Here is a 17,198-nt window from a genome sequence, read left to right on the forward strand (position 1 = left end):
TCTTGGGCTGAGTTCAATAAGCTGAGATGGAGAGATGGACATTGCTGTTCAGACAGAGTGCTTTATGATGGTATGAAAAACAACCTAAGGGAGCTTATAAAGTATTTTTCAGAAATGAAGACAAGGAACAGATGACATTTGTTGCAGTCAGAGTGAAAACTACGGGCTGCTTTTTTTTAACAGAAACAATAAGAAAGATGGGAAAACCTGTCAGATATTCACCTGATAAGTCCCCCAGTAGCTTCTTGACACACATATGCTGTTTGACTTAGACAGCTGGCTTTGATGTCATTAATACTAAAAAGCTAGGGATATGTCAGAATCTCAGTTTAGAATGTGATTTTGCACTTTTACTGAAATGCTGTCATAGCAAGAGTGAACTTGAAGTGTAATTTAAATAACCACATTTTTTATGACTTCATAGTTTTTAACATGCAGTTAACACCATCTGTGGAAAGGGTTAACAAAGCAGTAACTGGCTTCCATGACTGACCTGCTCTCCAAGGTCACCATGATGCAGCAGGTATTAAAAAGTCATTCTGAGTGCATTGGGTAAAATCAAAAGTTTGTTTATTCAGTAAACAAAATGGTTGTCACAGTGGAGCTAGCACTAGTTGCTAGTATAAAAATAGCATCTTAGCTATTCCTGTGTCGTTTTTCAGTAATATGGATCAGGTTACAATACGCTGCCCCTGGTACTGATATGATTTGGCTCTTTGTCATATAACAGGATTAAAGACAATTATTTCTGCACTCCTTACTGCACATGCAGTGCTCTGCTTGTGTAGCATATTTGTTTTCATTACGTTATTCTTCTAGGCATGATTTATTCATGGTGAGGGAGAAAGGGGTGTTTTGGCCCTGAGAACGTAGCCTAAGCCTTTTGCTGTATCAATATAACATTTTATAGTTTATTAAAGTCAGATAATGGATGATATAAATGCAATTGATATTTTTTTCCCCTAATTTTCATGTCTTGTGAAGAAAAGTAATTAAGGAATGGAACAGCAATGTTGGGTGAAGATTAGTCTTTCTAGACTGGAGACTTCATTTAAATGTCCAGAACCTTTCGTGTGACTTGGAGTTTATGGTTATGTGTGAAAGGGGAAAGGCTCAAGGGTTATAGTTAACTACATTAAATAGTATGGTCAGTTGCATGTTTTCTTTACTCTTAAACCTGGACTGGTACTGGCTTGTATATAAACATATATGTGACAGAATTTAACAGAATTTAAAATTTAATTATTGTGTACATTTTGTTGGTGTTTTTGTGTGGCCAGGTGGCCCGTTGGCCTGTATACAACTGCGGGAAACCACGCCTACCACCTGTAATTTGAGAATTTTATAGTGCTCATTATCAACATTTTTCTGAAAATCTGTATTCATCCTATTTAATTATATGTGTCCCATACTGTTGTTGTACAGAACATGTTGGATAAGCAACACCTACCTTTTCTAAATCCATGTTGACTATCCCCTAAAATAGCTTTTTCATGTAGGTGTTTCACTGGTTTACTTCTAATTATTGTTTCCATAACCTGACATGTTGAGGAAGTCAGTTTAATTGGTCTGTAATTACTTGTTTTGACACCCTTTTTGTGAATAGACAGTACATTAGCACTTCTGCAGTCCACAGGTACTGTCTCTGGCTTGACTGATGGTTGGCAGAGTTGCGTTAATGAATAACTTCTCATATTTGTAAGTACGATAGTTAGGATACCATCGGGCTTTGGAGATTTGTAATTCTAGAGTGCTTCTAATAACCTGGACACATCTGCCTATTCTGTGGTACAACTGTTGAATCGAGAATTTTCTTCCACTGTGTGAGGCACGTTGTTGATTTCTTCCTTAGCGAACACCTGAGTGAAATATTCATTTAGTATATCACCCATTTCCTTTTCATTGTCTTGGAAGTTTCCTGTTATTGTCCCAGATCCGTTGTGATTCATCCTTTATGGTTCTTTTTTTGTAATTCTAACAAACTTGTATTATTTATTTTAGCCTTCATTAGAATATTGCTTTCTGTCTCTCTCGCTATTTCTGTTATCCTTTTTTCCTGTATTTCTCTTCTTTAACTGGATCCTGTGATCAGAAAAAACATTGAAGTGCTTTGTATTTTAGTATACTCATCCTAAATGATTTGGTGAACCATGTGGGCTGCTGTTTTTAGCTTTTGACTTCGTCACTGATAGGGATAGTTCCCTAGCAGGATCCCTTCTCCACCAGCTCTGTATCTCTCCTGTCACATTTTACTTTTCTTACACTTCCTCATTCCTTCCACATCTTTTCTGAGGTTCCTTCAAATTTCTAGAACGAACCCGTATGCAGATATTTAAAATATTATGATGTACATGTTAGTTACTGATGTCTTGATGATATTTTGTCGCTTACCACCTCTCACCGCCTTTTGTCTTTCAGGCTCGGATAGCATTCTTACAAGGAGAAAGAAAGGGTCAAGAGAATTTAAAAAATGATCTAGTAAGAAGAATAAAAATGTTAGAGTATGCATTAAAGCAAGAAAGGTACGTCTTGAATATCTTTTACTTGTTCACCTCATGCATCCTAAAATTTAATTTTCTTCTGCACATTCCCAATCTCTTGGTTTGTACTGTGGGGTTATGTTTAGTTCTGTGAAACTTGTTCAGTATTACGGACAGACCCTCGGACATGGTAGCCAAGGCTTTACCACACCATGCTTACAAAGCAAAACGTGTTGTTGGGCAGAATGCCACTTCGTAGTAATTGAAATTCTAGAGGCCCTACTGGAGTACTGGAAATGGTTCAGATTTGCTTACCTGGAGAGTAATATTTGCATGCCTTTGTCAGAGGATATAAAGCAGTGGAACTCTCAGTAGGAAGACTAAAAAGAGGAAGTTGGTAGTTTGAATACGGGAGGATACAGATAATTGTTTTCAAGGAATGCAAAGAAACAAAAGGGCTACATTTACTTGTTACAGTCAGTTTAGTTTTAGTTGTATTTGTTTAGGTTATGAATCACTGTTAAAAACTGTTTTGGGTTTGCTTGCTATTTTATGTGGAACTTGGAGGAAACATAATAGGATAAGATAGAGATCATAGGTTTTTGAGCTGTTAAAAGATGATTATTGCATATATTTGTCTTGCTCTGCATGTGGTTTTGGATTAATCATTTGAAATAATTCTGCTTATTTTTGCATAAAACCAAATGATTCTGTTAGATGGTTTTGAAATGCTATTGTGCTGTTTTTTTTTCCTCTTACAGGGCAAAGTATCACAAATTAAAATACGGCACAGAACTAAATCAGGGTGACTTAAAGATGCCAGCCTTTGAATCAGGTAATAGAGTTTGTCATCATTCTTGAATTGTCTTACAAAATTGTGAAGAGAGTTAGTACATTGTTCTCATGGAGACTGTCCTAAAAACAAAGCTCTTCCATCAGCACATTTTGCATGTAAATAAATATGAATGTTCTGAATAATAAAGGGGGTAATGTAACATCTTGATTTTAATGGATGCACGTGCTTACAAAAGAATGTTGTAGAATTATAAAAACAATGTGCGGTCTTAGTCCCTTATATAACTTTTTGTCCACCATTATATCTTTGCATCCAATTAAAATGTATTCCTATACTAACTGTTCATAAACTTTATATGTAGATACTGGACCATAGATAAAACCTGAATAGGTGAAAAGGGTGATTCGACCTCATTTGTTGAATGTTCCACCAGTCCTATCAGGATTAAGTGATATGCCAAAGCTTTTTTTCTTCTCCCCTGCTCTGTATGTGTTTGGATACATTTGGTAAATTTACCAAGAGTCAAACTGGTCAAATAGTAGTTAATAGGAGTAGTTAACTTTTTATTTGTTATTGGTTAATACCGAGCTGAGAATCTTCTCCTTAAAGTCCTGACGGCTTTCTTTTCCCCACACTTTCAGAAGAAACCAAAGACTCAGAAGTTCCAGCAGTTCCTCAGAACAGCCAGTTAACGTGGAAACAAGGCAGACAGTTGCTTAGACAGTGAGTAAAAAGCATATACTGTGAATAGTTTTTTCTTCCAAGACCTGTCAAAATAAGTTAAGATTCATTACTTTGGGATGTCTTTTGCATGGGTTTATTCTCATATTGTATGATACAGTTTGTATACTTTTTATCTTTATAAAAATCCGATATTTATTAAACTGTTATGGCAATCAACTTTTAACCTTTAAGCTTTGTGTGTTTTTTCTGCATTTCAGATATCTTCAGGAAGTAGGTTACACAGACACGATATTAGATGTCCGATCTCAAAGGGTGCGATCTTTACTAGGTTTGTCAAGCTCTGAGCAAAATGGCTCAGTAGAATCAAAAAACCTGGAACAGATTCTCAATGGAGGAGAGTCTCCTACAAAGCAAAAGGGACAGGATTTAAAAAGGTATGTGACTCAGTTCAGCAATCCCATGACTCTTGGGTCAGACTTATCAATAAAGAAACGTTTTGATGGAATAGGAAAGGTAACTCCTTCCTCAACCAAAGTTTAGCAGGTAGCCTGCGGTGTTTTTTTAATTGCCTTAGACCGTCTGCAGGTTGATTACATAATACCTATAGTTGATATTACCTAGAAATTGGGTATCTTTGTTGAATAGGACTTCTTAAAAAGAGATCCTGCAAACAGAAAATGTTGGAAAGGAACCCCGAGTTAGATGAAAGGTTCATTTTTTCTCTGTACTCCTCTGTTTGGCCTTAGAGATTTTAGTTTCTGATGAATCATAAATTGGCATGTTTACTTCAGATTACTAACTGCTGCTTCAGACAGTTTGAAATTTCTTTAACAACATATGTAGGAATACTGTTTTTGTTTTTTCAGCTGGTGAGTGAAAGTTGGTGCACAATCGCTATGTCACAGTATGTGTGTTACAGGAATCCAGGAGATGTTCTGGAAACATTTAACTTCTTAGAAAATGCAGATGACAGTGATGAAGAGGATGAAGATGAGGGAGATCTTGTAGATGATATCACGGATGGAAAGGAAAAGCACAGAATTAACAAGAGGCATAAAATCAAGGTATTCTTGTTACTCTTAACAGTCAGCAAAATTAATTTTCTCCAGTCATTGTGACTTACACTGTACCTTAGATCTGATTTCAGCAGACCACTGATTGAAAAGAAAATTAAATTTCTTTCACTTCAGCTGATAATGTGACACCTGTGCAGTTCATGGAATGCAGCTGTATTTCATGTATAAGTAATCAAATAGGTGTATACTGTTCAGTGTGTACTTTCATTGTTACATATGATTAAACAGAAGTCTTAAAATGTAAAATGTGGGTTAAAATATTCCCAAAATATTTTTCATAACCTTCAATTCTCCTTTCATGGATTTAGAAGTGTGCATTTGTAACCATTCTTCACAAAATTCTTCTTGAAGCTTCATTTAATACATAGAAGGTGCCCTGGTTTGCCTTGATTTAAAGTTTCTAGTTTCTCACCTAAATTGTTATGCAGTATTAGGTGATAATTGGGGGGGTTTTGTTTAAACAAAATAAGTGAAAAATCCCATTAAAATTTGCTTTTAATGGGTGGTTGATGTAGGGAACAGTGCACTGAAATTCATTTTTTTACAAGGATTTTAAAGGGATAAAATATTTCAGAAGGAACATTGTTCGTCTTTTGTCCAGTTGCAGGCTGTAATTGTGAGCTGCAGTAATTTCTTGCTGTGACGTGCGGTACATGAGGCTATTCTGACGTTTGCAGATTGGCAATGAGGGATTGGCGGCGGACCTCGCCGATGACCAGGACACAGAGGAGGCCCTCAAGGAGTTTGATTTCCTAGTGACCGCAGAAGACGGGGAGGGCGCCGGGGAAGCCAGAAGCTCGGGCGATGGAACGGAGTGGGGTAAGGCTGCCCGCTGAGCACCGTGCTTCCCATAGTCACCTCAAGGAAGAAAGACAGGAGACGTCTTCGTTTTTCGTTTTGTCTCTCTTTTGTGAGATTGGTTTGCAGTTTTATACCACCTTATCACAAAGGAAGGAATGCGTCGAAGACCAAAGAGTTTATAAACAGAACACAGTGTAGTAATTGCTTTGCTTTAAATCGCCTAAAAAAAAAAGTGGTTATATGAGACATTTGTATTAAAACGGATGTGTAAACTTGCATGCGGTTTATGCTTTACAGGGTTTTTTATTGTTCAGTTGTAATCATTTTTCATGTTCAGATTTTGCAAAAAAATCCTCAAATGATATGCAGGGTTTTAATGCAGTTATAATCCAGACTTATTGGAAGTTTATTTTACGCTGTAATAACAAAGTGCAGTATAACACAGGTTGTCTGTAAAGTGTTCCTGCTGTTGTGATAATATTGTTGCTTTTTATTTTAACAAGATCAGATCATGACTTACTAACTCGCTGCTTGAGTGCTTGAGAAATTGAGATTACAAAGTCAATTTTTCTTCTGTTTTCTTGCTTCTGAAGCTGGGTCAAAATAAGTTAAAATGTTCCAGTGCAGATGTGGAGACACTTTAGGTGGTTTAACCATGGCAAGTCTTTTTTTGTTTTTCCAGTTCTGTAGTGTGGCGTAAGAGGGCACATAACTAGAAATCTGTGCTTCTGAAGTTGATTTGAATTGTGTTCTGTGCATATCTGTGGTTTGCTAATTATGGTCGTACTTCTGTGTTTCGTGCAATACTGGCTACACGTTTGATGTCGTGAGAGGGGCATAGTTGAAGCATTACATCTCTGGTTTGTAACAGGTGTTTGTTTGATTTGTAATTTTTTAAATGTTGCAATTAAAAAAAAATCTTAATGCATTAAACATTGACAACAGGCCATGGCTTACTTGTCTAGAGATGTTCAGACATTGCCTTTGAAGTTGTGGGAGTCAGCGAGTGTACCCCGATCCTTGTCTTCCATTCTAGTTCTTGTCTGCTATTGTGAGATTGCCTGGGTTTACTGGATTTTGGCTTACACCCATATGGGGGAAAACCAACTTTCTGATGAATCTCTGTCCAAGCCTCACCAGGGATCTGATCGAATTCTTAGTTGGTATGGTTTCAGAGTCAACATTTTAAACGTAGCACAATAGGTATTCGCACCACTGTGTTCCTTCTTTGCCTGTCTTAACTGCCAAGGACCCCTGATTTATCTCTTCTTATTTAATGATTAAATTACTATTAATCATTATGAAAAATTAAAGTAGCTTTGAGCTTAGTTTTAAAGGTTTTTAATTTATATTTATTAATTTTTAAATATTATGTTTTATTCAAGAGCTAGTCAGATGAACACATTTGAGTGTGAAACATTGAATATCTGGTGTTTAACTGTGCTGTAGCTCAGGAAGATGGCTGTCTGAGTCTGGTGTTGAAGTGGCTGTCTAGCATGTGTCCTAACACCCTTCAGTACAACTGCCCCTCTCCTTTCTTTGTCATTCACAATGCACTACATTATCGCAGAAGATTAATAAAGATACTTAAAATGTACATACTTTTTTCTAAATCCAGTGATAAGTCTTGTTAAAAATCTCACAGCCTCTTAAACGATCTTTGCAGAATATTTAAGAAATTGTTGACTTCTGATCCACTTTTTGTTTTTAGTTTGTCAACAATTTGACACATCACTTTCAGTAATGACAGTTGAGTAAAAGCAGTTATTGTTTTTCAGCCCCTGAATATGAAGGGCGAAATGCATGTTAATTAATCTAATTGTTTGCAAAGCTTGTTTTCTTGCCATATGTCTTTACACTTTGTTTCAAGCAACACTGGCTGACAGCATGGTCCCCGGTTTTACACACTTTGCCCCCAGCATTGTACTTGACGAGCTGGAGGATGCCCGTGCCATGTGGGGGAGGCAGGCTATGATCAGCAGCAGCAGAGCTCTGTTGTCCTTACATTAGAAAAAACTAGTGTAATCAATGGGTGCCCTGATGCAGTCATCTGTCTTCAGTATATAGCCTAGTAAAATACAGTTTGTCTCACCTCTTGGTGTGTTTTTCGACTACTGGTATGTCCTGTGTTTGTGTTTGGAATTCAAAGTGACTCAATATGAAACCTCTGTGGTAAAGCTTGATGTCTTTTTTTTTAATTCATGAAATCCTCACTTTTAAAGGCAGGGCATCATATTATTCCTTACCCCCAACCCCAGCTTACCAAACGTGGTTAAGACCTGCTGAGTGTATAGGAGGTTGTTGGACGGTGCTCTGCTCACTACTTAGGAAGAACACGTCCTGCACTGGACACTGCAGAGCAGAATGGGAACACTCTTGTCAGACGCTACGTTCCGATGTAAAAAAAATGCCATTGGGAGTTACAAAAACTCAAAAAGTAAAGGTTTCCCTCGTCAAAAGCAATGAAGCGGCGATGAACGTCACTGGGCTATTGCAGAGTATGTGTGGATATTTGTTCCAGACCTTCACTGTTGTTAAATGCTTGTGTGTACATTGTCTGTAAGGGTTGCAATAATCAAAACACTAACTGCTTGCCTTGGACTTGCTGACTTTCTTAATAATGTGCTGCATGTAGACCGAGACGACCTGTCCCCAACTGCGGAGGTTTGGGATGTAGACCAGGGGCTATTATGTAAACTGAAGGAGCAGTACAAGAAGGAGCGGAAAGGCAAGAAAAGTGTGAAGAGTAAGTGCAGCTGATCCTCCGCATCACCGCGCAGCTTTTCTCACCCGCTATGACATCGCTGCTTTGTGCTCACCCGCTCTTCATCTCTGTGAGGCTCCTGGCATTCTGCATTAGGGGTGCAACCAACATCCTACAGGACCGCGACAGGTGGAAAATCTATTGCCCTGATAAACACCTTTTAGATTAATTAAATTCACCTTCGAGTGTCCTGACTCCTGAATTGACCATGCAGGCCATTTTGTCACTATGTGGGAGGTAGGGGGGGGGGGGGGGATAAATGGAAGCATTTTTTTTCCAACCATAGTATTTCTAATGGTGACTTTATGGGCTTCCAGTTACAAATGTCATATTTAATTCTTTGTACATCTGTTTAACTACTCTCAAAATTAAATTGCATGAGAAATTGAATGCAGAGTGCTTTCACACTAAAGATGCATGCAAGTTTAAAAAGGGGGAAATTAATTTTTTGAAGTCCATTTTTTGGTCATGTATTTTTCATTGGAGGACAAGCATTTTGTCTTTATAGACATTGATATTTTTGTAGAATTTTAATCTATCTTTGGTACACGTTTTTAAACTTTATTCAGTGACGAGAATTTTTTTGTTACAGAGGTTGATGATTTTGAGAATTTATCTTGAATATTCATGTTTTTTAGCTTATATTCTGGATTTGAAACTGTAAAGGTTAGCTTTTAACCAAAGGGGCAGACAGAAGAAAAATGACAGATGTATTTACTCCAGGCCACTTTGACCTTCCAGCTGTTTGACCACAAATCAAAGCCTGATATGTCACTTAGTTCAGTGGTGAATATCTTGTGCTTTGTCTGTTTTAGATTTTGCACTATGACACCCCACGGTACAAGAATAGTTTCACAAGCTTTGATAAGCTGTGTTGGATGAACTGCTTGACTAAGTTCGAGTTGATTTAGGGAACATTTTTTAAGCAAGCAGCTTTTTAAGAAGCAGCTCTCGATAAATTATTTTTTCTTGAACTGAAGATTCCTGGTGTCAGAGTTTAAGTGGAAACTTGACAAAGGTTTGGTTACCAGTATTTCTTAATTAGTCCGAGATGTCGCATGATTTAAAAGTGCAGGGAGAGCTGAGCATGCAACTTGTTTGTTGCACCCCTAGTATTTCCAGCAGTAATACTGCTAATACATAAATATATTCTTTTATTCAAGATCATTTTTTGTTTTCTGTTTTTCCGTCTTTGTTTTCGGCGAGTTGGTTTTATTTTTAAGGACTTAAAGGGGCAACGGCATGGCTAACCCTGCCAAAAAACAAATGGTAAGGAAAACCTCCGTCAAAGTCCAGCCTTCAAACTAGAAAGCAGTAATCCCCAGTCAGCACCTCACAGGTCATATCGAAGACCTAGAAACAGAATGAGAATGCGGTCCAACTTCATGCAGTGGTTTTATTAATGGATGGTATTTAGCATACATGCGGGTTTCATAGTGCATGCAACCTGGTTGTTCCGACTTTGTAATTTGTGTCACCTTAAGGCTCCTTTCGTGTACCTTAAAGAGATCTTAAAGGGGGACTGTAGTGACAATTTCTCAGACAGTTATTGAGTTTCGGTAACCAAATGAATTAATTGACGGTATCGCAAAATTTTACAAATTCCCAATTAAGCATAGAAGCATGAACTTGGTTCTTCCCCACGTGGAAGTGCTGGATAGTCGCCATGTTGTCAAACCCCATGGGCGAGAGTCAGCAAGAATTGTAACTTGAAGTGGCCCTTCCTGCTCACTAGTAACGCCGAATGTAATGCAATGTTTGAGTGAATTAGTTGTTCAGCAGACATTTCACTGCAGAAATGTTCCAATGTGATCCGCGTACAGAGTTAACAAGTAAAGTGTATTTATCGACAAAACTGTCTTGAAGCCAAGAGCAATATTTCTCTTGGATTAAAAGAGATGTTTTCATAAGTCTGCTTGTTTACAATGTAATAAGGCCGTTTCACCTCACCGAAAGTTCGGTTGTCTCTTTCTGAATTACCTGGAAATTTTGTGTATTTTGTGATGTAAATTGGAGGTTTTACAAGTTACTGTGTACATTTTATTTTCATTGTGGTTTGAAATGCACTCATCGGTGCTGATTCTTTCTAACCCTGAAATATAAAAATGTCATTGCAGTTCCCCTTTAAATAAGATTTCACATGTAGGACTTCAAGTACAAGTAACCAGTGTTCAAATAGTGATAAAATAAACCGGAAGTTAAAATAAAAAAAATATTACACAAAAAGGAGACATAAGCCATGCCTGCTGTCCCCTTAAGTGTCATGCAAAAGTATGCAATTGGTAATCATCTATGCTTAATGAGCATTTTTCAGAAAAAAAATCATTATCATTATAATCTGCAATATGTATTTGTGAAGTATTGGTGATTATTTTTAGTGAAGTGACCTAACCTGCCTAACAGGCTAGAATGTAAGCAGGGAGTCCTGACTTGTGGTCTGAGCCCTGCAGGGGAGAGTAGCTGCTTGGCTCACCTGTGAAGGGGAAACTCTGCTCGGGCAGAAGTGATGGGGGAAGCCTCCAGCCACCACCTGCTCCTTAGAGTGACAGACTGCAGCTCTGAGTCTCCCACATGCTTCCCTTCTCACGCTCTGTCAGAAAACTTGAAAAGCAAAAGTGCGTCAGTCTGAAAGAAATTTGGAAATATCTTTAGATCTCCCGATTTTACACCAATTTCTTGACTTGTGATGTGTGCACATTGGTGCTCTTCTGAAATGGAAATTGAGGGACGCTCTTAGAGAAAGTTGAAGTCGAGGGGCTCAGGGGGAGCAAAGTTCTTTCAAAGGCTATACTAAAGGAAATGCTTCCAGGCTGCCACATGTACGTTGCCTGAGCTGTGTGGCAAGGATCTGGTGGCATTTGGGGGCCACCCATGCTATGCTGTGCTCTGGTAACTGGGGTCCCCCAGTAGGCTTTAATAGAACTTGGGGGATTCTGAATGAACCTCTGCTATTGACCTTGATTTACAGGGGTCAACAGGACCAAACTGCAGGACATGATAGCAGATCTGAGAGATGATGAGGTACCCCACATCCCTTCTGGAATCACTAATCAGTCTAGATCAACTGCTTCTCAAGTGACTGATCATGAAGGTTCGAGAGCAGAGGAAGGTACTAAAGTGTTCAGTTCTTGAACATCAGTATTGTCTGTGTAGTCCATATCACCTTCTCTTACCCATGGGATAATCTTTAATTTTACTTGGTTTTAATGTCAGGGAGGAAAAAGAAATTGCAGCCTGCTAAGAAAAGCTGCCTGGAGTCTTTTTATTATAATGCGTTTGTGGATTTTACTTGTGAGCCCGATCAGGTTCATTGCCACAGTGTTGACCCAGTTCTCGGTTCTGTTATTGCATCCTTTCGCCTTCTCCCTGCAGTTTGTACCAACTGAAGGAGATTTTTCTTTAGCCGCAGTAATGCAGAAAAGATTTATAACTCCTGTCTGCAAAAATGGTGTTAATGGTGTTTTTCTTCAGCATGAAGTGATTTTCTAATTCCAGCTAACAACAAAGTAGTGAGCACTGCTGCTTTGGATACTGACCGTGCTGTGGTGTCTGTCTCCCCCTCTGCAGTCTTGTATTGCACTGTGTATTCTGGGATGTGCTGAGGCCATCTGTATGGAATCTGCACAGCTGCCACGCTGGTGTCAGCATTCACAGTTCACTTTCAGGCACTTCAGACCGAGCTGAATTCAAAACCCCTTGAGCACACAGCATTCGAGTTCTGTGTAGATTCAGTTAATACTTCAGTTTTGTTTTCATCAGTTAATTGCTCTTAAGCCGTCTGTAATGCAAGGCTGTGTTGAAATCTATACATGATTTTCTTATACTTTTCACTGACTGCTGCTTGGGATTTGCCCTTCATTACAGAATGCTTTTAAATTAGGGGGTTATTCTGTTGGGTGCGGGGTAATTGTTTTTTTATTTTAAAAGTGGTTTTATAGCTACTGTAGTGTGTTGAACGAGTATAATATGCTGTCTTTTTCTACGTGTGTGTGGAGATTCTTTTACAGTAGACGTTTTTCAGTATTTGTTAAACTTTTGTGAGATGTCAGTAGAGTGCAATATTGCATTGAATTGCCTTTTATTGTTGTTGCAGTCCTTATGTAAACAGAGATTAATTTCCCAAAATGTCCTTGTGTTTAGCAGTCCTGTACCATCTCTTTGCTTTATTTTCCACAACAACAATGTTGGAGCCACCACCATTTAAGGAATGCGTCAAAAACAATATATTGTACGGTTGTAGTCTGAATTTGTGAAGTACTTTCCAAAAGTATAATTCAAGCATCATGTGACTTTTCATTACTCACTGCCATACTTAAATTAGAGTATAAACGTTTTATTGTGTTCAGTTCATACAGCTTTTTTTATACTTCTTTTGAAAGAAATTCATAGACGTTTCAACCTTTTGTTTACTTCAATGTCTTAACTCTTTCTTGAGAACCAGCATGTTTACTACGTCTTGTTTCAATTTTCCTTTTTTAGCCGAGCCTTTAACGTTTCCATCTGGAGGTGGCAAATCATTCATTATGGGTTCTGATGACGTACTGGAAAGTGTCCTGGGCCTGGGAGACTTGGCAGATCTGACCGTTTCGAACGACGCCGATTACAGCTATGATGTAAGTCCTCCTGTGCCACTCCAGTGCACCTTACTGCATTGCTGTCTCCACAGTCACGCTTTGCACCTCAGAATGTGGTACAAACTAAATAAGATCCTGAAACAAAGCACAACTGCAGTGTTTTAATTAGGAAAGTGGGTTGAAACCTGGAAAGAATTAAAAAAAGAGAAGGGTTCATTTAGCTCATTTCTCTTGTTTGGTCAACAGTAGCTTAATGATTCCTAGAATCATGTTTCTGGTCAGCTTCAACAGTATGGCTGGACTGGGTTCCTGATCTTCATAAAATTCTACATGAAGAAGCATCTCTTGTCTGTCTGTAATGCTCCTCAACTTCACATCCATTTGGGTCTGTTGTTCCTCGTCCTGCTGATTTTTGTTTATTTGTTGTCCTGTGGCGTTGACAGCAACTTGTTACCAACCTGGTGAGGCAGGCCTGCAAGTCTTCTATTGAGGCACTTTCCTTTAGAGACGAGGAGAGGATTAGGATACGGATTTAAAGGGCACTTAGTGCTCAGCTGGGGAACTGTTATGTATCTGGGGGGGGAGACGCACCATCCGTTCTATCTGTTCATTATAGCAGTGGATTGATTTGCTGAAGAGGAATGTTGATTCGCACAGTCTTGTTTTTCCATCCCATAACAGCTGTGTAACCGCGGTATTCTATCTTTAGATGCCAGCTAATAAGGACGCTTTTAGGAAGACGTGGAATCCCAAGTATACACTACGTAGCCACTTCGATGGAGTTAGAGCCTTAGCATTCCACCCTGTAGAGCCTGTGCTGGTAACAGCCTCGGAGGACCACACTCTCAAACTGTGGAACCTGCAGAAAACAGTCCCAGCCAAAAAGCAAGTATTCCTCTCGTTTCCACAGCCACGCCTTTTTCCAGCTATCTCCTTTTAGAAGAGGGGAGCTGCTTTTCTCAGTGACCTCATGGTAGATCAGCTGTGCTAACGGTACTTCTGCATTTTAAAATGGCTGTTACAAATATCGTGCAGTCTGGTGAATATTTCACCCCTTGTGTGGGTGTGGTTTAACTGTGGTTGTTGTGACTCTGTTGGTTCATCATGGCGGTGGATTCTAGTTCAAGATAAGTACTGCAGCTCTTTGTAAGCGGCTATATATAAGGACGTTATCTAATTTTTATTAAATGCTCTGATATACAGAAGTATGTACATATTTTTGAGTTTATTTAAAGCCACTTCACATGCTCATCAGACAGATGAAAATGATTTTAACACATTCTTTGATTTGTTTCACAAGTGTGTTCTATTAATTGGTTTATTTTCTTTTTTTTATAGGAGTGCCTCATTAGATGTGGAACCTATTTATACATTCAGAGCTCATGTGTATGTATATGATTTTATAATGGGTTGTTTAGGCAACCTGTTTATTTTTGATTGGTATTATTAAATTGCATATATGATCAAACTTTGTTTTATGTCTTTTTATCATGTTTTGTGCTATTCTTCTACAGTGTCAACGTCCTTGTATGGTGTATGCAGTGATGATTGGTTTCTATATTTCTAATTCTATAATTTTGTATTTTCAAGTTATTTTCTTTTCTTGACAGTGGGCCCGTGTTGTCATTAGCGGTTAGCTGCAGTGGAGAGCAGTGTTTTAGTGGTGGTGTCGATTCTACCATACAGTGGTGGAATATTCCTGGTTCTAATGTAGACCCATATGATACATATGGTAAGTATCTGGTTGTTCATTTACTGCTTTTTTTTTTACTTTAGTTTGTGATCATTTTGGTAATAGTTCTGCCATTTACTAAATTGAGATCTTTTTCTCTTTCTTGATTTTCTCTCTTTTCTTCAGATCCCAATGTACTAACGGGCACGTTGCTTGGGCACACTGATGCTGTATGGGGTTTAGCTTTTAGTGGTATAAAGAACAGGCTACTGTCTTGCTCAGCAGATGGCACTATTAGGTTATGGAATCCTCCTGAGAAGTCACCATGCATCAGCACGTACAATACCGACAAGGGTAAGTTTGGCTTATTTCTCAAGAAATGTTTAACAGTTCCATCGTGCTTTTCGCTGTTGCTTCAGGCAGTTCAGTTTTCTCTTTATGTAGTGGAAGGTGGTGTAGTAATGTAACTGTATTGGCACTGTATTTGTTTCCCCGTAGAACACGGCATTCCTACTTCAGTTGATTTCAATGGATGTGACCCGGCCCACATGGTGGCTTCTTTCAACAATGGCGGCACAGTGATTTACGACCTGGAGACTTCGCAGCCGGCAGTGGTGCTGCTGTCACAGGGCGAAGGAAGTACGTTTTTAGCGCGTGGTATAGCCGATTTTGATGCTTTTGCTTCCTGGGATAAAGGGGCTTAACTGTCCTTATTTTCCTATCCTTTAGATCTGTGTAATTAATTAATTCGTTGATGACACCATAACAAAGCCATATAGCAGTGGCTCATGTAAATCTAGTAACATGCGGAGTATTAATAATCCCCTTGATACCGGACCCAAAAGAAGGTTGGACAGTGTTTTGAGATTTGTGTTTCTTTTGCTAATCCTTGCAGAATACAATAACAGCCGCCAAGAGCAAGCTGTTGAGTCAGAAGGTGGAAGGATAGTCCATTCGTTGTACATCAGCCTGCCAAGAAGTGCACTTGGCATAATCACTCACAACTAGCAGGCATGCTCTGTGCAACAAGATCTTGTCACTTGAGAGAGATCCCGAGTCGGAGTTCAAACCGTCATTCAATTCCGAAACGTCTTTTACGAAATACATTGTTCAGCTGCACTAATTATTTTAAGATTTTGAAAACCTAATGTTAATGAAAAAGTTATTTGTAGACCCATTTAGTGATAGATCAAAATGTTCTCTTCCTCCATATACAATGCTGCCAATATTATTCTTATAAACCTGCCTTCACCGTGACATTTTGTTCTGAGGTTTTTGGATATCCAATAAGAAAAATTATTTGTTTTATGTTGAAAATATTATATTAAAAATATTTATTTTATATTTAGTACAAGGGGATTATTAATCTGATGCATCTTAGACGTAATACATTCAGTTTAATAAGACGAAAATGTTATGCACCATCTTGTATTGAAATATAAATCTTTTTTCTTTTTTCGTGTCTAACAGCTCTTCCTGTCGCTAACCACATAAACAGGGTGGTCAGTCATCCCACGCTGCCCGTCACCATCACAGCTCACGAAGACAGACACATCAAGTTCTTTGATAACAAAACGGGTAAGCTTTCGTCTTGAAGCCAAAAAACAAGATTGTAAGTTGCTAATTACAGCTCTGACCACCTGGTCTGTGGATATTTGTGTGGATAGATTGAAGCTGTGCCCTGAAGAGCATCTTGGTATGCAAACAGTAATTGAAGACTCTAGAAAGTGCAATTAAAGAAGGTTGGGCATGGTTTCAGATTGTGATCAAAAAGTGTTTTGAAGTGTAGAGGACTTTCTTCAAGAAGGCATTTCCAACTGCTGATCTTTTTATGTTGCACGTGTTTTTTGTCCTTTGCTTGCCCTTACAAGCCATTTCAGCTGTTTCTTGAGGAAAAAGTGGCCCTCTAGTGTGCAGTATCAGCAGTTGCAGAGTGGTCTGAAAATAATTGTAAATGTTTTCAGATGAAACTACTGGTGAATAAAATAGCAGTTACTTTCTCTTTGAAGCTTCCTGTTTTGTATTAAATGTCTTAGATGGGCAACTGCAGACGAGAGGTCAGTGAGTCTAGGTAAAGAAGGATTTCACGCCTTGCCATAGTAACAACAATATAACGTTCTGTGGATGAAATTAGAACTGTCCATAGTTCACACTTTCACCTGTTTTGTCATGCTGTGCTCCCTCCCCCTCTTTTCTTTTCTGTTAGTGTGACCTCTTGAGGTAGACATGTTTTTTGTTTCCTCCCTGAAGGTAAACTCATCCATGCAATGGTGGCTCACCTTGATGCCGTGACCAGTCTGGCTGTGGATCCTAACGGAATCTACCTGATGTCAGGAAGTGAGTGCCACCTT

At 38.7% G+C, this 17,198-nt stretch overlaps 1 protein-coding gene across 4 annotated transcripts in view; it reads left to right on the forward strand.

Moving 5' to 3' along the window:
• The window catches only part of strn3 (striatin, calmodulin binding protein 3), a 30,716-nt gene that overhangs the window by 11,770 nt on the left and 1,748 nt on the right, over positions 1-17,198 (forward strand). The window contains exons 2-17 of one of the 4 annotated variants that reach the window (XM_088925814.1): positions 2,419-2,522; positions 3,242-3,315; positions 3,918-3,999; positions 4,218-4,394; positions 4,880-5,024; positions 5,714-5,855; positions 8,473-8,583; positions 11,570-11,710; positions 13,081-13,214; positions 13,885-14,060; positions 14,514-14,561; positions 14,786-14,907; positions 15,034-15,201; positions 15,346-15,486; positions 16,318-16,425; positions 17,098-17,184. In XM_088925814.1, coding sequence (XP_088781940.1) covers positions 2,419-2,522; positions 3,242-3,315; positions 3,918-3,999; positions 4,218-4,394; positions 4,880-5,024; positions 5,714-5,855; positions 8,473-8,583; positions 11,570-11,710; positions 13,081-13,214; positions 13,885-14,060; positions 14,514-14,561; positions 14,786-14,907; positions 15,034-15,201; positions 15,346-15,486; positions 16,318-16,425; positions 17,098-17,184 — 1,960 coding nt within the window. The remainder of the gene's footprint in view (positions 1-2,418; positions 2,523-3,241; positions 3,316-3,917; positions 4,000-4,217; positions 4,395-4,879; positions 5,025-5,713; positions 5,856-8,472; positions 8,584-11,569; positions 11,711-13,080; positions 13,215-13,884; positions 14,061-14,513; positions 14,562-14,785; positions 14,908-15,033; positions 15,202-15,345; positions 15,487-16,317; positions 16,426-17,097; positions 17,185-17,198) is intronic. The other 3 variants (XM_088925816.1, XM_088925815.1, XM_088925817.1) reach the window with 3 other exon arrangements.

This window comes from Atractosteus spatula, chromosome 9 (assembly GCF_055471065.1).
Source record: "Atractosteus spatula isolate fAtrSpa1 chromosome 9, fAtrSpa1.hap1, whole genome shotgun sequence".
Taxonomy (NCBI): domain Eukaryota; kingdom Metazoa; phylum Chordata; class Actinopteri; order Semionotiformes; family Lepisosteidae; genus Atractosteus; species Atractosteus spatula.